We start from the raw sequence: 27,640 nt of genomic DNA, 5'->3' as shown, positions 1-27,640 counted from the left end.
GGCAGCAGCTATGCATTTCTTGGCAGTAAGGAGTCTAACAACACCAGGTTAAAGTCCAACAGGTTTATTTGGTTGCAAATGCCACTCGCTTTCGGAATGCTGCTCCTTCGTCAGATGGAGTGGAAATCTGCAGATAATCCAGAAATCTGCAGATTTCCACTCCATCTGACAAAGGAGCAGCACTCCGAAAGCTAGTGGCGTTTGCTACCAAATAAACCTGTTGGACTTTAACCTGGTGTTGTCAGACTCCTTACTGTGTTTACCCCAGTCCAACGCTGGCATTTCCACATCATTTCTTGGCAGTGCCAGCAGGAGTGGTGGCGCTGTTGGCGAGGCCCAGGATTGCTAAGGGCAGCGGGGAATGGTGCGATGGGATCATGGGATGGGAGTCTTCAGCATGGGAAGTGGGTGTTTCTCCTCAGGCACCCCCCTTGTTCCTGATGCTGGGTCACTCATTCAGGTACCCCTCACCCCACCTCACCAGAAGCCCTCAATAAGCCCTGACAGGGGTGGTTTTTGGGTTTCTTACATGGCAAGCCCCCTTCGCCAGTGGATAAAACCCAGCAGTGGGGGAATGAAACTCAGAAAAGAGCATTCATGGTCAATTAAGGGTCTCAATCGGCAGCGGGACAGAAAGATCGTTCATGAGCCTTCACACCCCGGAATTATACGGGGTAGGGGTGGAAAGGTAGCGGGGTCCTCACCCACCACCCTCCCAACCATTTAAATCCTCCACTACCAAACGCCCCTCGAGGGAGGGCATTAAATTCCATCCAAAATATTTGTTAAACTGTGATGATAATTTCTGCCTCGCAGAGACCAACATTTAGTTTAGCTCCTTTCTATAGACTTGTGTTGGATTCTGGCTTCAGACTGTTAGATTTTAGCTTCAAATCCTGGTTCTTTGGAGAGTCGGTAGTGAGGCACAAGCTTTTGGTTACAAACTTTTATTTCCAAAGCACATGGTGTTCCATCCAGCAGGGGGAGGCAGTGGCCAGACTATTAATCCAGAAACTCAGATCATATTCTGGGAACCCGGGTTCGAATCCCACCATGGCAAAGGGTGGAATTTCAATTCCATAAAAATTCTCGAATTAAGAATCTACTGATAACCATGAAACCATTGTCAATTGTCAGAAAAACCCATCTGGTTAACTGATGTACTTTAGGGACAGGAAGATCCCACTGGCGGGAAGGGCTGGAGAATCCCACCCTTTGAATCATTTCCTTCAATGTTTCTCACTTCTTATTTACCAACGTATCTTTTATGTATTTGTGTGTTTGGCTTTTTTGAAGTTTAAGACTTATGTTTTGGATTTGAATATTGTTATGAACCCTGTGGATACCCGTAACCCAAAAAAAAACACATTTGCTGAATGACTGCACCCCCCCCGCCCCCCCCTCTCCCCCCCACCCCCCCCCCCCCTCCCCCCCCTCCCCCCCCTCCCCCCCCCCCCCCCCCACCCCCCCACCCGCCCCATCAAGAAATTACTGGAGAAGATTTCACTTTTTGTAACTTTTACTTCAACACAAATCAGAATCAATATAAATTAAACATAAATTAACAGACACATCATGATTGGTATAAACCCGAAATTACATCTAGAATAACACAACAATGATATCCAATGGGATTACTCAGCAGTCTACTCCACTTGTATGGCACTGATTTCAGTCACAAAGTTCTTCCAAACTTGGATCCTCCTTGGGCAGAATTCCTGTCCCTTTCTTTCAAGGATTTAGTGGATTTACCACAGGCAGCAACTTGGTATAAACAAGATTCTGCCAGTGTAATCTTCTACACAATTGCAAACTTCTTTCCAGAATCTTCTCAACTCTCAGCTCCCATTAGTTTTGCTAACGTGAATCCACCAGAAATATATTTACCTTTTTACATTATGGCCAATTCTGTGCATTCAATCTTTCACTCAGAAATGGTAGAAATAGCAGCAATAGTTAGAAACAAGCTTTCTAACCACTCAGGAATACAGATCTCTGACTCGGTTCACTGGCCCATTCCTCTCTCCAGACTGTCCCTTTCCTCTCTGTGCCTGCCTGGAACATGGCCTCCTTTTTTTGACTTCTTCCTGTTGATATTGTTTCCAGGTCACAGGTCACCAGGTTGCAAGTACCAGTATTTCTCATTATCCAAAATTATAATTAATTCCTTTACAGGTGATGCAAATTCATAAAAGTATATTAAAAATACTTATTTTTCAAAACGATTGAAAGAATTACATATGTTAATTTCTGTTACTGTTTCTGAGTCAATGGTTATCACAATATGTTCCTATCAAAAATAACATGGAATTTAATTGTATTATGCTCGTTTTCACCAGGAGGACCTTTCTCTGTCAGATTACTAATTAACCCTGTTTTAAGTAATGTATGGGCAGCACAGTGGTTAGCACTGCTGCCTCACAGCGCCAGGGACCCGGGTCTGATTCCCGGCTTGGGTCACTGTCTGTGCAGAATCTGCATGTTCCCCCTGTGTCTGCGTCGGTTTCCTCCGGGTGCTCCAGTTTCTTCCGTCAGTCCGAAAAACGTGCTGGTTAGTATTCCATCACACTCATAACTTGTGCCTTGTAGATGGTGGACAGGCTTTGGGCAGTCTTAGAAAATATTTAGTTCCCAAATGGAAACTTTGCAACCATGTCTTTCTAATGGCAATGATATCAAAGTAAGAAGTCTCACAACACCAGGTTAAAGTCCAACAGGTTTATTTGGTAGCAAATAAACCTGTTGGACTTTAACCTGGTGTTGTGAGAGTTCTTACTGTGCTTATCCCAGTCCAACGCCGGCATCTCCACATAATGATATCAAACCCATTCATTCCTAGTTTGTGACTAGGAAACCTACGCAGACACAGGGGGAACATGCAGATTCTGCACAGATTTTGTTATCTATCATATTACAAATTCTTGCTGCCTTCAGATAAAGAGCCGATCATTTTTATTTACCACATTTCTTTGCTTGGACTTCATTGGCTGATGCACTATTCCTGTTAAACTCTCTGGGTGGAATTTTCCCGTCCGGCCTGCCACGTGAATCATACCGGACAGGGCGGACTATGCAAAGGTCCATTGACCCCGGCGGGATTTTCCAGTCTTGGGGCGAGCGCGGCCAGAAAATCCTGTCCTCTGTCATTTCCTGTTTCAACCCTGTTTTGCTAAACTGCTCAATTGCTTTAACTTTTCTCTTTAGATTTCTACATTTCCTTCCCTTTTCTCTATAGTTTAAACTCCTATCCAGAGTTGTAATGATATAATTTGGCAGGACAATGATCTCTGTTCATCCATTTCAAATAACCCTAACATCCTGCCATTACACAGTTCAATCGAACCTTGCTTCATTCCAGAGTTTCACTTCCATTCGTTAGTTATTTTCTGCATGAAGAAAAGCTTCCTGATATCAGGACTAATATTGCATTTTACTCACCTGAACTTGTGTCTCTTTATCCAGTTTAGTTAAAGGATTAACCTTTTCCATTCCCTTAACCTTCTCCTGCACCTCTATAAAATCACCTGTCAGATGCCTCACAGCGCCAGGGACCCAGGTTAAATTCCCGGCTTGGGTCACTGTGTGGAGAATTGCACATTCTCTCTGTGACTGCGTGGGTTTCGTCCGGGTGCTCCAGTTTCCTCCCACAGTCTGAAAGATGCACTGGTTAGGTGCATTGACACGGACAGGCACCGTAGTGTGGTGACTAGGGGAATTTCAAAGTGGCTTCATTGCAGTGTTAATGTAAACCTTATTTGTAACTAATAAATAAACTTTAAACTTTACTTTCTCCCCATGTCTGTGTGGGTTTCCTCCGGGTGCTCTGGTTTCCTCGCACGGTCCGAAAGACGTGTGGGTTAGGTGCATTGGCCATGTGAAATTCTCCCTCAGTGTACTCAAACAGGTGCCAAAGTGGGGGGACTAGGGGATTTTCACAGTAACTTCATTGCAGTGTTAATGTAAGCCTACTTGTGACACTAAGTAAACTTTTAAAAAAACTGATCCACCAAATCTTATCAGCATTTATTCTTTCTGCCCTTATATACTGACCGAGCTTTCCATTCATTGTACCCATGGATGGGGTAGAGTCCATGATAGGGAAGATCAATGTATTTATGGGGCAAGATGTCTATTTTTGTTTCATTATTTTGTATGTAATTAATCTAACTCATTTATTGTTCCTCACACTTGCGATCTTTATGTTATACAGGACTTAATCCTTAGCTGACCAATTTCAGTGCCTCAGGCAAGGGGAAAATATTTTGCTGATTATCATAGACCTTTTATCATTCCAGTACTGAGCACAGAAGACATTTCTGTTGTAAAAATGTTTTTTTTTAATGAATGGGACTTAAATAAAGCATTGATATTATAAAATATGCAGGTAATAAAAATAATAAGTTACAAAAACAAAGCACAACCTGATGTAAAATAAAAGAATTAATTTGAGACCAGTAACAAAATGTCATAATCCTTTGGAGTTTACAGTAATATTCAACAAGAGTTAGCTGTAACTGCTGTTCCAAAACTAAAGCAAAGTTGATTCTAATCTAATTCCTATTCACGTTTCAACAATATTCTATGCAACTATATGAACCACGTCAAATACATTGATTATACTCCAAAATTAAATCAGAATAATGATCCTTTCAATCTTTATAGGTGTAATGATAATCAGAGAATGCTCCTGGCTCGAACTTGGCCCACTCCCACCTCCTCCCTCTGTCCCATTTACTCTCCCTCACCCAACCCCTTTCCCTTCCCCTCCCCTTATCCCACTTCAGGCTTGTACAGGAGCCTTGACCGTGAATAATTCAGCAAACACAGACACACGTACATTCAGACAATCACTCATTCACTCACTCACTCACTCACATACACCCACTCTTTCACACATACACACTCGCTTGCTCACATTCACATATGTACACACACTCACACACACTCACACCACTCTCACTCACGCACACTCTTGCTCACACGCTCTCAGCCATGCACACACACACACACACACAGTAATGAGTCTGTGCAGTAGACATCATTAAGCAACAACTGAGAGCAGGAAATCTGGCCGAGTTTCCCCTCCCTGACCCATGAGACATTAAGGAAGACAGCCCCTGATATCTGTCAGAGTCAGATTAATTTACCCAGCACAGATCAATGGTTGGCCTGGGGATGTCGATGCTGCAAGCCTGTGCAAATTAGTTACTCACTCCCTGAACCAGATGACACATGGGGAGAGGCGTTGCATCCTTATTTATCTGTTTGACACCCTCATTACAACAGACTGATTCTTTGTTTTAACTGCAGCAGCTGATTGGCCACATCGCTGGGAAGGTCAGTGTTGACTTGGTCTTCAAAATATTTTCTGATTGCTTCTATTTCCTCTTCCCAGAATTCTTTCTCGACACTGAAGAGTGCGCCCATGTTGACCTGACCGAGGCCCTTGAGGTTCAGGGCGCCGTCTGCAGGAACGAAGCCCAAAGGAGAGCGCTTGGCGCAATCCTCCCCCTCGATCCTCCGGAACATCCACTCCAGGACTCGGCAGTTCTCCCCGAAGCCCGGCCACAGGAAGTTGCTCTGAGTATCTTTGCGGAACCAGTTGACGTGGAAGATCTTGGGGAGTTTAGAGTTGCTCCTGTGCTCCATGCTGAGCCAGTGCGATAGGTACTTGCCAAAGTTGTACCCAAAGAAAGGCCGCATGGCGAAAGGGTCGTGCATAATGACCTTCCCTGAGGAACAATGACAAAAGGAGCAATGAAGAACTGGTGCTGAGGGTGACACAGGAACTACACAAGTTAACCGTTTGTTTGTATGGAGATAAACAACACCACAACCTAAGCAGCCCATTTCACTTCAAATCTAAAGTGACTGCTTTCTGTTTCATGTAGATAATGAATGTTAGCAGGTTTTTCACTCCCCATCTACTTGTATTCCCATTGTCCCAGCGTTGAGTTTCCCAGTGTCCCTGTGTTGTTTCCCAGTGTCCCAGTGTTGTTTCCCAGTGTCCAGTGTTGTTTCCCAGTGTCCAGTGTTGTTCCCCAGTGACCCAATGTTGTTCCCCAGTGTGCCAATGTTGTTCCCAATGTCCCAGTGTTGTTTCCCAGTGTCCCATTATTGTTCCCGAGTGTGCTAGTGTTGTTCCCGAGTGTGCTAGTGTTGTTCCCCAGTGTGCTAGTGTTGTTCCCCAGTGTGCTAGTGTTGTTCCCCAGTGTGCCAGTGTTGTTCCCGAGTGTGCTAGTGTTGTTCCCCAGTGTGCTAGTGTTGTTCCCCAGTGTGCCAGTGTTGTTCCCGAGTGTGCTAGTGTTGTTCCCCAGTGTGCTAGTGTTGTTCCCCAGTGTGCCAGTGTTGTTCCCGAGTGTGCTAGTGTTGTTCCCCAGTGTGCCAGTGTTGTTCCCAGTGTGCCAGTGTTGTTCCCCAGTGTGCCAGTGTTGTTTCCCAGTGTTACTCTCATACCTTTGTGTTCTGCTGCAGCTGTAGCCTCTGATCTCATGGCTGCTCCGATGAAAACACCATGCTGCCAGTTGAAAGCTTCATAAACCAGAGGGACGCCTGGAACAGAATGACCAAGAATGTCTTTGAACTAATGAACTTCAATACACATAAGTGTGAATGAGTATATCTTAGTAGAGGCAGACTAAAGAAAGCTTCACACTCTTTGGAAAATAAGCACTAAACTGAGAGACATGTTTACAAAATTCCAAACGGCAGTTGTGCAGTTTAATCTGATCAAAATAAACAATAGGGCATTGAGGTTAGTTACTAACAGGATAGAACTGCAAAGCAGATAAGTTATGTTAAAGTGGGAGAGGATTTGTTCGACCATAACTGGAATACTGTACACAGTTCCAGTGAGACAAAAGCAAAATACTGCAGATGCTGGAATCTGAAACAAAAACAGAAAATGCTGGAAAATTTCAGCAGGTCTGACAGCATCTGTGGAGAGAGAATAGAGTCAACGTTTTGAGGCTAGATGACCCTTTGTCAGAGCTGATAAAGAGTGATCTAGACTTGAAACAAGCTGGCACGGTGGCACAGTAATACTAACCAGTAATACTGGTTAGCATTACTGCTTCGCAGTATCAGGGATCCAGGTTCAATTCTGGCCTCGGGGGGCTGTCTTGCCAGAATTTTACCGCCTTGCCTGCCCGAGGTTCGTACGATTCCACCTGAGGCCAATGGAGAATGCCATTCTGCAAGCCTCGCCCTCACCGATGCTGGGGCAGGCGAGGCAGTAGAATTCCGACCACTTTGTGGAGTTTGCATGTTCTTCCTGTGGTTGGGTGGGTTTCCTCCGGGTGCTCCGGTTTCCTACCAAACTCCAAAGATGTGCAGGTTAGGTGGATTGGTCATGTTAAATTGCCCCTTAGTGTCCCCTTAGGGTAAATACGTGGGATTACAGGGATAGGATGGGATTGTTGTCAGTGCAGATTTGATGGGCTGAATGGTCTCTGAAACGTTGGCTATATTCTCTCTCTCTCTACAGATGCTGTCTGACCAGCAGAGATTTTCAGCATTTTCTGTTTTTGTGACACAGTTCCAGTCTCCATTTTATGAAAAGGACACAGGCACCAGAGATGTTTAAACAAGATTTACAAACACAATAGTGGAATTGAGAGGTTGTAGCTATCAGGGAAGATGGAAAAGATTGAGGTTCCTTTGTTAAGCAATAGAAGAATGAGGGATGTCCAAACACAGGGATTTTTAAGATTATGTAAGCACTTGCCAGAGTCGAAGCAGACATGAATCTGCTGATAGGGTGAAATGGGGGTGAAATGGGGGTGAAGAGGAAGCAGACTAGTGCAGAATCAACACTAACATAGACCTGTTGGGCCGAATGGCCTGCTGTAAGTACTATGTGATTCCTATGTAACAGTCTGTTATCCACTGCTCACATCACACGTATGTTTTAATACTGTTACGCAGCCATCCCAGTTACAGCATTTCACTAAATGTCTACTGCCAGACTTCCTGAGCTCCCTGAGCAGCTTTCCAACACAGCACCAGCGCAGCTGACTCGATCTAACACCCGAATATTTAGCTGTGTTGTTCTATACATTCCACTATTGTACCTTTTGGCCTGCGTCCTCCAAAGACAATCCCTTCAATGGGAACTCCTTCAGGAGACTCCCAGTCTGGGTCGATGATCGGACATTGTCTGGCAGGAGTACAGAACCTGGAGTTGGGGTGCGAACATGACTCTCCATCCTCTGGACTCCACGCTTTGTTTTTCCATGAAGTCACGGTGACGCCGGGGGGCAGATTGTCATCGATTCCTTCCCAGTAAACCCCTCCATCGCTGGTCTCTGCTACGTTGGTGAAAATGGTGTTCTTGCTGATGGTTTTCATTGCGTTTGGGTTTGTTTTGACAGACGTTCCGGGCGCCACACCAAAGAAGCCATTTTCTGGGTTGATTGCTCTCAGGTTACCTGTGGGAAGGTCCCGTAAGGGAGGTATTAATAAAGTGACTGGGCTTTCACCAGGCAATGCACCTTCAATACAGAGTAATCACTTTCCTCATTGAATCATTTCACATCTGCCTTAAACTATAGAGAGAAGCTGAGAGAAACAAACCTTGTTCATCGAATTTCATCCAGGCAATGTCATCTCCCACACACTCTACCTTCCAGCCAGGCAATGTGGGATTCATCATGGCCATGTTTGTTTTCCCACAGGCACTGGGGAAGGCAGCAGCAATGTACTTCTTCTGACCTTTGGGATTGGTCACTCCCAGGATCTGGGGAGGGAGAGGAGAAGCTGATGAGCAAATGATGTCCATTCGCTGACCCTACAGTCTAATCTACATTTCTCATACGTGCAGCATGGGACACGCAGTGTGTGTGTTCACACTGACATAGGAGGAACAACCTAGCATTGCTGAGTATTTCTGCACCATTTACTTTATTCCTTCAGGGATGTGGGTGTTGCTGGCTGGGCCAGCATTTATTGCCACCCCCTAAATACCCTTGAAATGTGTTCTAGGCCATTTCAGAGAGTAGGCCATTGCTGTGGATCTGGAGTCACATGTAGGCCAGACCTGGTATGGATGGCAGATTTCCTTCCCCAAAGGACATTAGTGAAACGGATGGGGTTTTACGACAATTGACAATGTGACTGTGTGATTTCAAGAAGAAAACATATATAGCTCTTGGAGCTGAAGGGATTTGGAGGAAGGTGGAATCAGGATATTAAATTTGATGATCAGCCATGACAAAATGAATAGTGGAGCAGGCCTGTTTCTAGTTTCAATGCTCACCAATAGATTTTTAATTCCTTTTTTTAATTGAATTTAAATTTCACCATCTGCTGTGGTGGGATTCGAACATGGGTCCCCAGAGAACTCCCCTGGGTCTCTGGATTACTAGCACTGTGACATTATCACTACACCACTGCCTCACCCTTTATCTCGCATGGCTGATCCCAAATGATTTAAATTCTTCCAGTAATGATGCACCTGAAACGCTTCATTTAACCTAAAGTTCAAACATTATTCAGCTCTGTGTGAGACTGAGAAACATGAATCATTGTCTAGCGACTCGTCAGTGGCTGAATTTGCATTTATATAGCACCTTTCAAATACCTCAGGATGGCCCAAAGAACATTCCAGAAACTGGCATACTTTTGAAGCATAGTGACTGATGTGATATCAGAAACATAGCACCTAGTAAGTGCATAGCAAGATCCCACAAACAGATAGTGAATGGCCAAATCAACTAGTTTTAGTGACATTGGTTAAGGGATAAATATTACCAGATAAACAGGATGAGAAAATTCATCCTTTATCCTTCAAAATGATGCCGTGAAATCTTTTATACCTACATGAGAGTCCAGAGATAGCTTCAGTTTAATATCTCATCTGAAAGATGTCAGCCATGACTATGCAGCACTCCTACAGTACTGACTGGATTGTCAAACCCGGATTATGTCCTCAAGTATCTGGAGGGGAAACTTGGATCATTCGCCTCCGATGGGAGGTACGAGAACTATCACCTCTATCAGTATCAGAGCGATGGCATGATGGCACAGTGGTTAGCACTGCTGCCTCATGAAAGCCAGGGACCCAGGTTCAACTCAAAAACAGAAATCACTGGAAAATCTCAGCAGGTCTGACAGCATCTGTGGAGAGAGAATAGAGCCAACGTTTTGAGTCTGGATGACCCTTTGTCAGAGCTAAAAGCAAAGAAAATCAAAAAAGATTTATACTATGAGGTTTGGGGAGGGGGGCTGTAATAGGACAAAAGGAATGTAAATAATGGCTGAAAGAGGTGATAAAAGTGTCCATTTCTTTTCTGTTTCAGATTCCAGCATCTTTTGCTTCTACCCAGGTTCAATTCCCAGCTTGGGTCACTGCCTGTGTGGAGTGCGCGTTCTCCCCATGTCTGGGTGGGTTTCCTTCGGGTTCTCCAGTTTCCTCCCACAGTCCAAAAGACGTGTTGCAATGGCCGTGGTAAATTCTCCCTCAGTGTACCTGACCACGCGCCGGTGTGTGGCGACTGGGGGATTTTCAGAGTAACTTCATTGCAATGATAATGTCAGCTTACTTGTGACAATAAACTTTAAAACTTTACCTTTATCAATCCAGCAAGGCTGACATCTCAATGCAGAGCTTAAATCTGATATTTGTCTTATTTCAGAAGTTTGCTTCTTTCATGGGCGAGAGCTTTATTACAACTGCAGCTGTTAAAGATCCAGTAAAGAGTAACTCCTGTATTCTTACCAGCATGTGCTCAGCCAGCCAACCCTCTTCCTGAGCAACCCTGGAGGCGATGCGCAGAGCGAAACACTTCTTCCCCAGCAGCGAGTTGCCTCCATAACCACTCCCGAATGAAATAATCTCCCTGCGCTGAGGTATGTGGGCGACCAGTGTCAGCTCGGGATTGCAGGCCCAGTTATTGACCAGTGGCCCTAAGGACAAGAGATGGATTGTCACCCAAAGCTGGATAAAAATCTGCTGGATCAAAGGAAAAGCCCCCTCTCCCCTTCCCTCCCCCCCATCGCACGCACAGAACTATCATTCATTCCAAAATGCTGAATCCAAACTCACTCTTTAGCGGTAAGGGGCATCCGACTGAATGAAGACATTTGACAAACTGGCCAGTCCTCAGGGTCTCCAGTACAGATGATCCCATGCGGGTCATGATTCTCATGCTAGCCACGACATACGGTGAATCGGTCAGCTGGATCCCGATCTTGGACAGAGGAGACCCCACAGGTCCCATGCTGAATGGAATCAGGTACATTGTTCGGCCTAAAGATTGACAGGAAGAAAATTGTTGCTGAGACTATTCTGGGATGGAATTTGCTTGCTCTTTAAATCCTTATAAATTCAAAATTAAACTCAGATACTGTCATCAACCCAGCCCAGACACTGACTATTAAAGCATTTACAGCAATACAGGTGGAATAACAAATATCCTGAGTAACACCAAGATAGTTATCTCACCAATGGATTGGGATGAGGATATAACCATAAGAATGGAGTTCAGAATTTCCACCTATGATCCAAACACCAAGCTCCCTTCCACCTCTCATTTGTACAACCCGTACTGAGACAGAGAGACGGGGATAAAAGTTCCTTTGATTTCGGTTGCTGGCAACACGGTGACACAGTGGTTGGCACTGATGCCTCACAGCTCCTGGGATCCAAGTCCAATTCTATCCTCGGGTCACTGTTTGTGTGGAGTTTGCCCGTTCTCCCTGTGTCTGTGTGGGTTTCCTCCGGGTGCTCCGGTTTCCTCCCACAGTCCAAAGATGTGCAGGTTAGGTGAATTAGCCATGGTGAATGTGTGGGGTTACAGGGACAGGGCAGGGGAGAGAGCCTGGTACAACACTCTTTCAGAGAGTCAGTGCAGACTCGATGGGCCGAATGGCCTCTTCTGCACTGTAGGGATTCTATGATTCTACGATCTGCATTGTGTACTGTTCATGCCAGCTGCTGCGACTCCCCGGAATGGGCATGTCTGCCAACCACAGCACTGTAGTTAGGACAGCTGAATGGTGCAGATAGGAGGTTTGTCTGCAATGTAACTAAGTCAGAAGCTGTCACAGTTAACAGCAGAGATCCTGGCTCCTCCTCAATAGTTCAGGAACCCCTGGCTAAGGTATTGTACAGCGTGAGAAGCAGGTGAACAGAATGGTTGGATAACTTTAGTGTGATACGGTCCACACTGAGGAGTCAATAACTGTGATATAATCACCACACCTTTATTAAATAATCACTCACAAGTCTGTGTGCAGATAGAATAGCCCAGAAATAACCCAGATTGAATGAATGTCTGTACCTTTCATACAGTCTGGGAATCGGGCATCGAATGCCTTTTCAAACTCCTTCTCCGACAGCCAGCGTCCGAGCTGGCTAACTCCACTCTTTGCTGTGGGAATGGTGTCTCTCTGTTCAGGGGTTATAATCACAGTTTTACTCTCCACACGAGCAACATCCCGGGGGTCTGTGCGAGCTAACCAGCTGGAAAGAACAAAAATTAATCCAATTCAGTCACAGTGAGTCCAGCTTTAAGATGTCAGTCATCATCACAATTCAATAATACATCCAGGCCGTGTGTGGTGATTCAGAATTGGAGGCTGGAACTTAGACCAGTTACTTCATGTGTCCAAACTGACCGAGACTGAGTGTAATGGATTTGTGTATGTGTGTTTGTGTGTCTGTGTGTTTGTTTGTGTGTGTCAGTGTGTGCATGTATGTGTGAGTGGATCAGTGTGTGTACATGTGTGTGTGTCAGTGTGTTTGTGTATGTCAGTGTGTGCGTTTGTGTGTGAGTGTATCAGTGTGTGCATGTGTGTGTGTCAGTGTGTTTGTATGTGTCAGTGTGTGCATGTGTGTGAGCGTGTGTCTGTGTGTGTGTCAGTGTGTGTGTCAGTGTGTTTGTCCTGGACTAGTTCTGATTGTCTCTGTAGAAATCTGCTATAGCTTTAAATTATTTTACAATCATAGTGCAGCTTTGAATCTTCTAAATTAATTCGCTTCTTTCTGGTTTGTATCCACTGTTATACAGTTAAATGATTTGTGTGGCCCTTCATGTCATTTTACAGTCACAGGAAATCTCTCCCTTGTGTTGCAGGTGCCAGGTTCTCCGTCCATTCACCTTTTGTGCCATTAAGGGCAAAAGAAATGAATGTGTGCACAGTGAATTGTCTGCACACTGACCCAGCAATCTCACCCAGGAGATATAAGCAGCAGGTTTGGTGAATGGAAGCGCTGCACTGGTAGAGCAGCAAATAGTCTTCTGAAGCTATTGCTGATGCATGTTGGCGGGACATTGTAGAGCGAGTGTGCTCTGCATGTTACCCTGGGATACCTGAGCTGGGAGTGCTTGTTGCTGATGCAAAACGGAAACATTGCTGCCTAGAATTGGCAAGCGCAATAAAACTTTACCAAAACGTGGAGAGGAGAAAGATACTCACCAGTTCTCATACTTGCGTAAGCGTTTGATCATCCCTTGCTCTTCCATCAGGGACAGAATCTGCCTGTTTTCTTCCTCACTGCCGTCACAGATGTGGATGCTGTCTGGTTGACACAGCTTTGCACTTTCCTCGACAAAGTCTCTCACTGCAGAGCTCAGTGCGTTCAGATCCCCCTGAACCACATTCAGAGGGAGCCGGGGTGCAGACTGGAGCTGTGGTGCCATGGCTTCTTCGAGAAATGGGCCCTCAACAACCTGTAAAACAATCATTACGGCACTGCTTAGAGCGGTCAGAATGCACTTGTGTCTTGTCACTGAGCAACACGTGAAGTTCATTCTCGAATGGTCAGGTTGCTTTTATTTAGTGGCTTCTGATATAGAACAAAGAACAAAGAACAGTACAGCACAGGAAACAGGCCCTTCGGCCCTCCAAGCCTGTGCCGCTCCTTGGTCCAACCAGACCATTCGTCTGTATCCCTCCATTCCCAGGCTGCTCATGTGACTATCCAGGTAAGTCTTAAACGATGCCAGCGTGTCTGCCTCCACCACCCTACTTGGCAGCGCATTCCAGGCCCCAATATTTTGATACTTCTTATGCATTGGGCTGGTACGTTGTGTCCACAAACTCCATTTCAGTCAGTGTGTTCTTCCACTGAATAATCATGCTCTGCACATTCTGTTATTGTTAAAAATTGCAATGGAATCTAGAATATTAACAGTGAGAGAACAGGGACACCACAACCACAACTCATTATTTACCTTTCTCAACATGATTTACAATTCTATTTATGGATTATAAGGCAAATGAAGGGGTGCTTGGAATTGCAAGATCAGGGAAAAGAAAAGCTAAGAAGGTGACACATCCAGAAAAAGGTATTTGATCAGAATTGGAAAGTTACAGTGATCTCCGCTGTGAGTCCGGGCGGCACGGTGGAACAGTGGTTAGCACTGCTGCCTCAAGGCACTGGAGACCCGGGTTCAATTCCGCCCTCACGTCACTGTCTTTCTGGCGTTTGCACATTCTCCCCCTGTCTGCGTGGGTTTCCTCTGGGTGCTCTGGTTTCCTCCCACAGTCCAAATATGCGCAGGTTCGGTGGATTGGCCATGTGAAATTGTCCCAAGATTGCATCTGATTATCCCAAGATGTGTAGGTTAGGGGGATTAGTGGCGTAAGTACTTGGGGTCACGGGATAGGGTCTGGGTAAGATGCTCTTTCAGAGGGTCAGTGCAGACTCAGCGGGCCAAATGGCCTCCTTCTGCACTGTACGGATTCTATAATTCTCTGATTCTAATGCAGTGCCTAGCCAAATTGCCCAGTTAAGTTTACTTTTTAATTTTACTCATTTAAAATGAATGTACAGCCCATTATAAAAATATCGGAGTTTTGGACACTGCTGGTGTTCGGATATGTAGCTGGATTTGCTGCAATCTACCTGTATTCTCTATTTATTTAGTATGGTATATTTCATTGTCCATGATAGGGCGGCATGGTGGTACAGTGCTTAGCATTGCTGCCTTACAGTGCCTGGGACCCGGGTTCGATTCCAGCCTCAGGTTATTATCCGTGTGGAGTTTGCACGTTCTCCCCATGTCTGCATGGGTTTCCTCCGGGTGCTCCGGTTTCCTTCCACATTCCAAAGATGTGCAGGCTAGGTGGATTGGCCATGCTAAATTGCCCCTTGGTGTCAAGGGTAAATACAGGGGTTACGGGGATAGGGCCTGGGTGAGATTGTTGTCAGTGCAGGCTCGATGGGCCGAATGGCCTACTTCTGCACTGTAGGGATTCTATGTGGATAATTGGGTTTATATTCATTCAGCTGCAATGTGACTGAAACCACGAGAATATAAATCCAGTACAACTTGCATCTAGACATCATTGTCAACATGGGAAACCATCCCAATGCTCCATGGGAAAAGGAGTTATTCGGCAAAATCTGGTATTCCTGAGATGGACCTATACTGATGCTATCACCGCCACTTGAAGCTAAGGAAAAGTGAACTCCATTACAGTGTGTCAGAATTTTTTATGCATTTTGCTGAGAAAAGCCTTTTATTGTCAACAATCCTAGTTGCCCTTGTTCAGAGAGCAGCTGAGAGTCAACCACATTGCCGTGGCTCTGGAGTCACATGTAGGCCAGACCAGGTAAGGACATTAGTGAACCAGCTGGGTCTTTCCAACAATGGTTTCATGGTCATCAGTAGATTCTAAATTCCAGATATTTTTTATTGAATTCAAATTTCACCAGCTGTCGTGGCGGGATTCGAACCCGGGACCCCAGAACATTAGCTGAGTTTCTGGATTAATAGTCTAGTGATAATACCATTAGGTCATCACCACTTCACATGTGTGAAGAGCTGATACAGAGACTTCAACAACCGCAATATTGAACCAACGCATAAAAACACTGTATAAATGTACATCTTCACTTCTCCAGAAAAGGTAAAGATCGTTTATAAAGAAAAAATAGATACTGGATTCTGAAACAAAAACAGAAAATTCTGGCAAAACTCAGCAGGTCTGTCAGCATCTGTGGGAGAGAATAGAACCAACGTTTCAAGTCCGGATGACCCTTCTTCAGAGCTAAAGATCGTTCATGTTTGAATAATTCAAACCCATTGCTCTGAATTACTCCTAATCCTAAAGCATTCACGCTTCATCTCCTAACATACACAATTCTGTGGATAGACTCAGTATTGCTGGGATTTTATGACCTCGCTTGGATGAGGCTCGGAAAATCCTGCCCAAGGCCAACAGAGAATTCCGTTCTGCGAGCCTTGTCCGCCCCAATTCTGGGGGAGGGCGTGCAGGTAAAATTCCGGCATATTCCCATTCAAATCTTGTGCAAAGACACAGCACCACTTCCTTCCCGGTGTCATCCAGTGTGGTGGGCACCTTAACAACTAGAGTAATTGTAACGCACTTCCTCCTCTTACAAAGGGAGTGATTGATGAGCCTTTACAGCTCTGACTTACCAGGGAATCTCTTCAGTTCTCTTCTGCCTCCAGCTGTTCTTGCATTGAGCAGTGAATATCTTCCAATGGACTGGGCCTTGATCAGTGGTCTGCTTTCCTGGGAGATTTCCCCCTCCTTTTATATTACCCACATAGTGACCTCCAAATCTCTCTCCCTCTCAAGAGAGACGTGCCTGGTTGTGTCATCAAAGATACACTCTGTCTTCGCAAGAGCCCTGGACTTGCCTCCAAAACATGTCAGTACATAGTCGATGATTAACTCTGGAGAAAACACAGACTGTTTCATTAGTGAAATGCAACAGCTAGCCACATGTTGGGTAAGCCTGTGTCACAATATGTCCCAGAGTTGGACCAATTATAACCCTCACTGAGTGGGCCAAATCATAATGCTAAATTATGATATGGTGGCACAGTGGTTAGCACTGCTGTCTCACAGTGCCAGGGACCTGAGTTCAATTCCGGCCTCGGGTCGCTGTCTGTGTGGAGTTTGTACATTCTCCGTGTCTGTGTGCGTTTCCAAAGATCCAAAGATGTGAGGTTTAGGTTGATTGGCCTTACTAAATTGCCCTGAGTGTCCCGGATGTGTATGTTAGAGGGATTGGAAGGGTAAATATGTGGGGTTTCGGGGATAGGGCCTGGGTGGGATTGTGGCCGGTGCAGACTTGATGGGCCGAATGGCCTCCTTCTGCACTGAAAGATTCCATGGTTCTATGAAATATCCACACCAGCATTTCATGTCGTTTCTGTTGTTGTGAGAGAGGTGAGTGTGTTGGTTCTGATTTAAAACTGTCTGAAACAAACACATCGAAATCCCGGGAAATAGTTAAATGATAAAGTGTGGCAAGTACAGTGGCACGGTGGATAGCATTGCTGCCTCACAGTGCCAGGGTCCCCGGTTCAATTCCAGCTTCGGGTCACTGTGTGTGTGGAGTTTGCAGGTTCTCCCCGTGTCTGTGTGCGTTTCCTCCGGGTGCTCCGGTTTCCTCTCACAACCCAAAGATGTGCGGGTTAGTTTGATTGGCCGTGCTAAATTGACCTTAGTGTCAGAGGGATTAGCAGTGTAAACATGCAGGGTTACGGGAATAGGGTCTGGTGGGATTGTAGTCGGTACAGACTCAATGGGCCGAATGACCTCCCTCTGCACTGTAAGGATTCTATGATTCTATGACAACCATCTCAGTCAGAGGATTTGTCCAAATCCAACGTCAAGCATTTATTTTATTTATTTATAGGACATTGGCATCGCTGGCTGGCCAGCATTTATTGCCCATCCCTAGGTGCCCAAGAAGAGTTGAGAGTCAACCTGTGGCTCTGGAGTCACATGTAGGCCAGACCAGATAAGGACTGCAGATTTCCTTCCCGAAAGGACTTTAGTGAACCAGATGGGTTTTTCCAACAATCAACAATGGTTTCACGGTCATCAGTAGATTCTTAATTCCAGCTATTTTTTGTTGAATTCAAATTCCACCATCTGCCGTGGTGGAATTTGAACCCAGGTCCCCTGAGCTTTAGCTGATTTTCTGGATTAATAGTTGAGCGATAATTCCACTAGGCCACCACCACCTCTTTGACACATAATCCAGACTGACACTTCTGTGCCACACTGAGGGAGTGCTACACTGTTGGGAAATCTCATTTTGTGGATCGGGTAAAGGATCCTGTTGCACCATTTTGAGGTTCTCCCTGTGTCATGGCCAATATTTATCCCTCAAAGCAGCATCAGTAAATTACAGTTACCCTGGTGATTTCTAAGAATTCTTTCTTGGGATGTGGGCATCTCTGGCAAGGCCAGCAATTATTGCCCATTCAACTGAGGAGCTTCTAGCCCATTTCAGAGGGACAGTGAAGCATCAACTTCATTGCTGTGGCTCTGCACTTGGGTGTAGGCCATACCAGGTAAGGATGGTAGATGTCTTTCCAGAAAGGCATCAGTGAACCAGATGGGTTTTTATAACAAATGGATGATAGTTTCATCTCTGAGATTAGCTTTCAGTTCCGGGCTTTTTATTAATTGAACTCAACTTCCACCAGCGGCCAAGCTGGGATTTGAACCTATGCCCCAGAGCATTAGCCTGGGCCGCTGGATTACTGATCCAGTGATATTACCACTACGCAACCATCTCCCTAAAATTGGGTGATTTAATAGAATAGAATGGCTTACATAGAACATAGAACAGTACAGCACAGAACAGGCCCTTCGGCCCACGATGTTGTGCCGACCTTCATCTGAAACCAAGATCAAGCTATCCCACTCCCTACCATCCTGGTGTGCTCCATGTGCCTATCCAATAACCGCTTAAATGTTCCTAAAGTGTCTGACTCCACTATCACTGCAGGCAGTCCATTCCACACCCCAACCACTCTCTGCGTGAAGAACCTACCTCTGATATCCTTCCTATATCCCCCACCATGAACCCTATAGTTATGCCCCCTTGTAATAGCTCCATCCACCCGAGGAAATAGTCTTTGAACGTTCACTCGATCTATCCCCTTCATCATTTTATAAACCTCTATTAAGTCTCCCCTCAATCTCCTCCGCTCCAGAGAGAACAGCCCCAGCTCCCTCAACCTTTCCTCATAAGACCGACACTCCAAACCAGGCAGCATCCTGGTAAATCTCCTCTGCACTCTTTCCAGCACTTCCACATCCTTCTTATAGTGAGGTGACCAGAACTGCACACAATATTCCAAATGCGGTCTCACCAAGGTCCTGTACAGTTGCAGCATAACCCCACGGCTCTTAAACTCCAACCCCCTGTTAATAAAAGCTAACACACTATATGCCTTCTTCACAGCTCTATCCACTTGAGTGGCAACCTTTAGAGATCTGTGGATATGGACCCCAAGATCTCTCTGTTCCTCCACAGTCTTCAGAACCCTACCTTTGACCCTGTAATCCACATTTAAATTTGTCCTACCAAAATGAATCACCTCACATTTATCAGGGTTAAACTCCATTTGCCATTTTTCAGCCCAGCTTTGCATCCTATCTATGTCTCTTTGCAGCCTACAACACCCCTCCACCTCATCCACTACTCCACCAATCTTGGTGTCATCAGCAAATTTACTGATCCACCCTTCAGCCCCCTCCTCTAAGTCATTAATAAAAATCACAAAGAGCAGAGGACCAAGCACCGATCCCTGCGGCACTCCGCTAGCAACCTGCCTCCAGTCCGAAAATTTTCCATCCACCACCACCCTCTGTCTTCGATCAGATAGCCAGTTACCTATCCAATCGGCCAACTTTCCCTCTATCCCACACCTCCTTACTTTCATCATAAGCCGACCATGGGGGACCTTATCAAACGCCTTACTAAAATCCACGTATATGACATCAACCGCCCTACCTTCATCAACACACCTAGTTACCTCCTCAAACAATTCTATCAAATTTGTGAGGCACGATTTGCCCTTCACAAATCCGTGCTGACTATCCCGGATTAATCCACATCTTTCTAAATGGTCGTAAATCCCATCCCTAAGGACCTTTTCCATCAATTTACCAACCACCGAAGTCAGACTAACCGGTCTATAATTACCAGGGTCATTTCTATTCCCTTTCTTAAACAGACACTTCTGTTTAAGAAAGGGAATAGAATCCCTACAACACAGACGGAGGCCATTTGGCCCATCAAGCCTGTACTGACAACAATTCCACCCAGGCACTATCCCCAAAACCCCACATATTTCCTCTGCTAATCCCCCTGACACTAAGGGGCAATTTAGCATGGCCAGTCAACCTAACCTATCTTTGGAGTGTGGGAGAAAACCCACGCAGACACAGGGAGAACGTGCAAACTCTGCACAGTCACCTGAGGCTGGTATTGAACCCAAGTCCCTGGCACTGTGATTCACCAGTACTAACCACTGTGCCACCATGCCGCCCCATTGTTGTTTGTGGAATCTTGCTGTGCACAAATTGGCTGTCATATTTCTCTATTTTGTAAGGGTGACTACATTACAAAACAGATTTCATTCACTGTGAAATGCCCTCATAGGTCCTGCAGGCTGTGAGAGGCGTTTTTTATATAATATATATATGTGTGTGTGTGTACACATTCTTTATTTAATCTGTAGTTTCCCTCCTTAATGACATTCTTGGTAAAGATCGATTACATCGAGAAATCCAGATAAAGGACTAAGGTCCACGTTGGAGCCATCGCCTGAAATAACAACAGAAGTTGAGGAAAATCAGCAAAGAATGGTCAGACATTGCCAGAGCTGAGTTCAAATAGCTGACGATTATTTGGAGAAGTGAAGAGTGAGGGAGATAAGGGCTTGCATGGTTTGGAGACTCAGGATTGGAAAGATGCTGATAGTGCAGCAAGCTCTGGTTTTTGCGGTCAGTGCGCAGGGAAGATCGAGGAACATGTTTTTTACAGCTTTGGAAGCACAAAGTCCTGTCGATAGATTTGAGATGGATCTACAAAGCAGCACTTAACACGTCTCTGAGCTGGGAGGGTGGGAACAGTCACACAGGTGAATGAACGGAAAGCTCAATAATGGCCAGGGTCGACGTCAATACAGGTCAGTGACGAGTATTCAATCTGGCAGCAGGATCAGCACACAACTAAATCCAAGATATAAGTTACAGCTCAGCATGTGTGACTGGACAGAGAGGAGTGGCACTGACTGTTCCCCCTGGGCAAGCTCACTCTCCCAGGAACATTCCAGAAGGAACTGTGGGAAACTAGATATATTGGGATCATGGGAGTTCACACTTCACTCAAGTGTGTGTGTGTCTAAGAATTTATGTGTGTGAGTGAATGATTATGTGTGTGTGTGTCTGTGTGTCTGTGTGTGTGTGTGTGTCTGTGTGTGTGTGTGTGTGTCTGTGTGTGTGTGTGTAAGTGTGTGTGTGTGTGTGTAAGTGTGTGTGTGTGTGTGTAAGTGTGTGTGTGTGTGTGTAAGTGTGTGTGTGTGTCTGTGTGTGAGTGAATGCTTGTATGTGTGTGTGCGCAATGTAACATAGTAACGTAGACAAAATAGAATCAGGAGTACCCCATTCAACCTTGTTCTGCCATTCATTTTGATCATGGTTGATCATCGAATTCAATATCCTGATTCCCTCTTTCTCCCATATCCCTTTATCCCTTTAGCCCCAAGCGCTGTATCTAATTTCTTCTTGAAATCACGTAATGTTTTGGCCTCAACTACTTTCTGTGATAGTGAATTCCACACTTACACCATCCTCCGGATGAAGAAATTTCTCCTCACCTCAGTCCTAAAAGATTTATCCCTCATACTCAAACTATGACTATAATTCTGGACTCCCCCAACATTGGGAACATTCTTTCTGAATCTACCCTGTCTAACCCTGTTTAGAATTTTATGAATTCCTATGAGATCCCCTCTCACTCTTCTAAACTGCAATGAATATAATCCTAACTGACTTAGTCTCTCTTCATATGACAGATCTGCCATCCACCGTACTCCCTCTATATCAAGGACATCATTCCTCAGATAAGGACACAAAAACTGCGCACAATACTCCAGGTGTGGCCTTACCAACGCCCTATACAGTAAAACATCCCGATTCCCAAATTCAAATTCTCTTGCATGAAGGTCAACATATCATTTGCCTTCTTTACTGCCTGCTGTACCTGCGTGCTTCCTTTCAGCGACTGATGCACAAGGACACCAAGGTCTTGCTGAGAATCCACCTCTCAATTTACACCCATTCAAATAATAATGTGCCTTCCTATTATTGCTAGCAAAGTGGATAACCTCACATTTATCCTCATTATACTGCATCTGTCATGCAGATGCCCACATACTCAGCCTGTCCAATCATACTAATGCATTTCTGCATCTTCCTCACAGCTCACCCTCCCACCCAACTTTGTATCATCTGCAAATTTGGAGATAATACATTTTGTTCCCTCTTCCAAATCATTAATATATAATGTGAATAGTGGAGTCCTAGCACAGATCCCTGCGGAACCCCACTACACGGCCTGCCAATTAGAAAAAGACCCATTTATTCCAACTTTATGCTTGCTTCCTATCTGCTAACCAGTTTTCTATCCATCTCAAGACTACCAGCAATCCCACGTGCTTTAACTTTACATAGTAGTCTGCTATGTGAGACCATATCGAAAGCCTTCCGAAAGTCTAAATAAACCACATTCACCTGTTCTTCTTGGTCAACTCTACTAGTTACATCCTCAAAGAATTCCAATAGATTTGTCAAGCATGATTTCCCTTTTGTAAATCCATGCTGACTTTGTCTGATTATACCGCTGCCTTCCAAATGCGGAGCTATGAAATCCTAATAATCCTAATAATGAATTCTAGCAACTTTCACAGTGCCAACGTTAGGCCCACTGGTCTATAATTCCCTGTTTTCTCTCTACCTCCCTTTCTGAACTGTGGGCTTACATTAGCTAACCGTTAATCTTTTGGAACCAGTCCAGAATCCACAGAATTTTGGAAAATAACCACCAATGGATCTATTATTTCCAGGGCCACTTCCTTAAGTACTCTGAGTTGAAGATACTCAGGTCCTAGAGGTTTATCCACCTTCAATCCCATTAATTTTCCTTAGACCATTTCTCTACTAATGCTGATTTCCTTCATCTCCTCTCTGAAACATGTTTCTTTCAGCACTTCTGGTACATTATTCATGTCTTCCTTTGTGAAGACAGAAGCAAAGTACAAATTTAATTCCTTCACCATTTCTTTGTTCCCCATTATGAATGTTCCTGTTTCTGACTGTAAGGGACCTACATTAGTTTTTGTCAATCTTTTTCTCTTTACATACCTATAGAAATTTTTACTCAGTTTTTAAGTTTCCCTCTAGCTTACGGTCATTTTGTGTTTGTGTGTATGTGTGTGTATGTGTGTGTGTGTGTGTGTGTTTATGCGCATGTGTGTGTGTGCGTCTGTGTGTTTATGCGCGTGTGTGTGTTTATGCACATGTGTGTGCGCGTGTGTGTGTGTGTGTGTGTGTGTATGTGTGTGTGTGGTGTGTTGTGGGAAAAATCCACTAGTAGTCAGACTTCGAGATTCAGGAAATACGATTTATTTAACGGAGCTCCGGGAGTTAAGGCACAAGTTAGTAGAATACCTTTTCTCACTAGAATGTCGGGAGCGGTCCATTTTTATACCCTTTACACAATGGGTAAACCGGTGATTCAAACATTATCACATCGTTTAAGCAGGTACAAACAGATATAGACATTTAACATAGTATTGTTCTTATGAATGGGTACATTTCCTCATGTCTGTATCTATCAATGGTTGGTTTCGGCTCATTCAGGTGTTAATTGGTTTCCTTGCATTCATATTTTCCCGCCCTTCCTATGGCTAATCTATTCCCTTTGTTTCGTGTTTTCCTTATATTAAAAGATGTCTTGACCCTTGGCTTGGCTTCCTGAGGTGTTTGTTTACTATGAGTCACTGTCTGCGATTAAGAAATGGCTTGTCTGTTGAGTTTTGATTTAAAGTGATTTCTGATAAGTGGGAGCCGGTGTCTGCTTTTTGGCTCCTTTCCCAGTTAACTCTTTATGTGCCAGGCAGCCATTTTAAAGTGTGTTCTCCTTGTATTTTTCCCTTTTCAGTCCGCCCTGTTTGGTCGGATTATAGCTTTAACAATCCCCAGACCAACAATCATACATTCACATATACAAATCTTCGTTCTTCTCTCCTTCTTTGCTTCTTTCGATGTCTTCATTTCTTCCAGTATCTTCATTTCTTCCGATGTCTTCAGGGATCTTCATTAGGGGCTCTTCTTCGATGTACACACTGGCTCCTGGCACAATTCTTGTCAACATTATTTTAAAACAGACTTTAAGGCATCCCACAGTCAGACAACAGACAATTATAATGACAATGAGTATGACCAATCCATGTAACAGGTACGATTCCCAGGATTCTCCCACCAGCCATGCCAGCCAACTACTTCCTCTCCTGGGTCCCTGTCTAAAGTTATCAAGTTGTTTCCTGATGTCATTGATGACCTGTGTAATATTGTAAGACTCATCTGTGACATGGGTTATGCATTTGTCCCCTATGATTGCACATAGGGGACAAATGTGCCCTATGTGCTCCCCCTTGTTGTGCTAACTGGTAGTCCACTGCGTATCGTGTCTGCTGCGCATACAATCTTAATTCAGCCATTTCTTGGTTAACAGCCTCCAGTGCTTTTGAAGTGCTGTTTCCCAGGATTGTTAGTCCACAAACAATATGGTTTCTATTCTTTGCTCCAATTACCCCGGCTGACCCCTCCCCAGAGATAAAGTTCCGAGGAACCCATACCCCAGTGAGGATCCCAGTGTACCCGGGGCTTCCCAGTCAGCGCAGAATTCCCTGCTAATAGCCCGGGTTACTATTCTCCTCCGAATGTACCTCTTCGGAGGGCATGGAACAGTCAGTGGTCCGATTGTTCCTACCGCAAAACGGTTTGGGAGGTTTGGTGTTTCTGTCATGTAGGTACCATTGAAGAGGAATATATATCCCTTCTTAGCCCGGTAACACTGAGTGTCCCGATTATGAGTTTGCTCATACTGCCAATTGTTCAGTTTATTTGGCTTCCCGTTTGATCCCACCACCTGGTAAGTATCAAAGGGGTATGTCCATTTGGCTGAGCTTACGTGAGTTCCATTACATTGCCCGCAAATAAGCTGTCTTCCCGCAGTTATATTTAAACATTTCCGTTTGTCACAAATACAAGTAATCTGTCCCCTGTTAATCTGACAATGTTGACGGACACACTGTGTCTGTACACAAGAATCATTCTTCGGGACTAAGGCATAGGCACATTCCCATCCCTGCCCCGTGAAACAAAGCGGATAGCTTGCAGTATCTGGACAAGGTTTTCCTCCCTCCTGTTGGGACCCCCCGCATGTAGGGTCTGTGGGGTTTACAAGTCCCACACATCTCCCCTGTAAACCTCTTTTATATTTGCCAATTTGTCCCTTACAGGGTGTCTCTGATGTATCTACAGTATATAAGTCATGAGGGGTCCACCCAGGGGTGGCTACAAATAGGGCTTCTACAGATTGTGTTAACGGGTAACATACAGTTCGATTCCCGTGTAAATGTATGTGAGCTTTGTAAAACAAGTTATCTTCCAGCCCAGTCAAATTTACAGTTGCCACAACGCAAAATAACACAGTTACATACACGATTACATACATATCCGCAACAGTCATAAAACTTAACACTATAATTCAATTTTTACAAGTTATTTTATTTATTAACCCGCGCATGCCGGCTCTTGCTTGCAGTCTTTGCCTGTGTTGAGGAAAGCAGTTCTGTTAGTTCATCAGTTTAGCTACTTATCTCCTTTGTATAATTTCAGCTGCGTCCAGTGCTTCCAGACACCTTTCCCTCTTCTGTCTATACAGGCACAGGTGTCCCCACTAATTATAATTTCATATGGCCCATTCCACTTTGGTGCAAACCCTGGTTTGTCAGGTAGTGTTTTCACTAGGACGCGACTTCCCACTGTTGGGACGTCAGGGAGCATTTCCAGCTCTCTCTCTGCGTCTTTTATTTCCTGATTGTCTTTTACCAATTTGCACATCCCTTTTAGCTGGGTGCTCAGGTCCAGAACGTATCTCTTGATTTTATCTTTTAGTGGACCGACATCGGTCCCACCTGTTATGATGCTTTCTGGTAACTGCATCGCCCGTCCTGTCATTAGCTCATAAGGGGTTAATCCGGTTGTCCGGTTTGTGGTAGCTCTTAATTTCATTAGTATAGTGGGCAATACCTCTGTCCACCTTCTCCCTGATGTTTGTATGGCTTTAGCTAGTGCATTATACATTTTAACTATATATCCCCCTTTCCATAGAAAGCTTAGTGTGAATTAAATAACACTTTGTACTGGCTTTTTTTGGCTGCAGTTGGACATCCATTCATTTGTATGTAATCTTATCAAAAGACATCGCTTTCCCCATTAAAATCACATGCCATACAGTTCCAATCTTTATATGATGTACTCTTACATTATCTCTAATTTGATCATTTGTTTGCGTGCAAGTGCCGCACCACAGTACTTCACAAAATAATTATGTTTTTATCAATACACAATATATAGTATATGAATATATCATACAAAGTTGGTTAAGGCTTCTCAGGATTTGATGTTATTCTTGTGTTATATGGCAGTGCTATACTGTATAATAAAAATAATCAAGCGGCAGCTGTATCATACCACTTTACACATCGTAACCGTGATATCCAAACCCTTTTAATTCAAACCGTTTCCATTTTTAAACTGAGCTCCAGATCAAAACCCCCGCACTCTAGGAAAAATAACAGGCGCCGAATCAAAATCAAAATAGGTACAATACATACCAGTTATTTGATTAGGAACATTTTGGTTTCTTAACTGGCTAGATTTTAAGCTTTGCAGTGTTTTTATATTTGGCAAACCTTGAACAATAGATGGCACGTGAAATTCCGACGGCAGTACATAATTTTAACCAGTTCAGAGTATTAAACTATCTGACGTTCGTAAAACACGATATTCTGCGATTAATACTGTATTTCACTGACTTGATATACTTTAAACTGACTCATAGACAATATATTTACCTCAGTCTTTTGTTCCTGCTTTTCTACCTTTCCACAAAAGTACTTATTTTCTTCTCTTAACTTCTCAACTAACTCTTATAATTTCTACTTCAAGACAAAGGAAAGAGCACATGGTTCCCTCCAAGGTTTAAATCCTTTCTTAATTTTCAATTTACTTTCCAATTTTATTTAAACTCTTTATCAAACCCACTGTTGTAAAATCACAATTAGGGTAAGAACATTAAAACATTAAAGCAAACAAAACATCCACGCAACCACTTTGTTTAAACACACACAGAAACACATGGAAGCTTCCAAAAGTCATTCCACAGCACATCTTTTTTCATTCAAACTTAACATTTCAAACTGGGATGAGAGTAAAACATTCAAAGAGAATACAGATCGTTGATTAAGACGGTCGCTTTTATTCTTCTTTCTTCCAAACTGTAATTAACTCAAAACAGAAGTAAATTCAAGAAATCTTATCACTTTAATCTTTAACAGTTTTAACACTCCCTCAGCCCCCCTGAGGCTAAACCAAGGTGCAATGCACTGCACCCACTGCCTGCAACAAACATTCCACAGGAACAAACAGGCTTCTCCAGCTCCCTGCTCTCAATCTAATACAACAACAACCACCTACATTCGACAAGCTACCAGATCTCACAAACACACTGAAATACAAAAACTAAGATCTCTCCTATCCACCTCCAGGTATGCCACTA

At 44.3% G+C, this 27,640-nt stretch overlaps 1 protein-coding gene across 1 annotated transcript; it reads right to left on the bottom strand.

The window, feature by feature from the left end:
• Nucleotides 1–4,323: 4,323 nt before the first annotated feature.
• Nucleotides 4,324–16,533, bottom strand: LOC144508412 (phosphoenolpyruvate carboxykinase, cytosolic [GTP]-like). Its single transcript, XM_078236297.1, has 9 exons — nt 16,395–16,533; nt 13,420–13,675; nt 12,282–12,463; nt 11,045–11,248; nt 10,718–10,905; nt 8,575–8,737; nt 8,073–8,429; nt 6,457–6,552; nt 4,324–5,732 (listed from the first exon to the last, which is right to left on the bottom strand). Exons 2-9 carry the CDS (start codon nt 13,641–13,643, stop codon nt 5,278–5,280), a joined length of 1,869 nt encoding a protein of 622 aa, XP_078092423.1. The 5' UTR covers nt 13,644–13,675; nt 16,395–16,533; the 3' UTR covers nt 4,324–5,277.
• Between the last annotated feature and the right edge of the window lie 11,107 nt (nt 16,534–27,640).

This window comes from Mustelus asterias, chromosome 20 (assembly GCF_964213995.1).
Source record: "Mustelus asterias chromosome 20, sMusAst1.hap1.1, whole genome shotgun sequence".
In the NCBI taxonomy this organism is placed as follows: domain Eukaryota; kingdom Metazoa; phylum Chordata; class Chondrichthyes; order Carcharhiniformes; family Triakidae; genus Mustelus; species Mustelus asterias.
The sequence above is the reverse complement of the archived record's forward strand: the minus strand, read 5'-3'. Positions and strand labels throughout refer to the sequence as shown.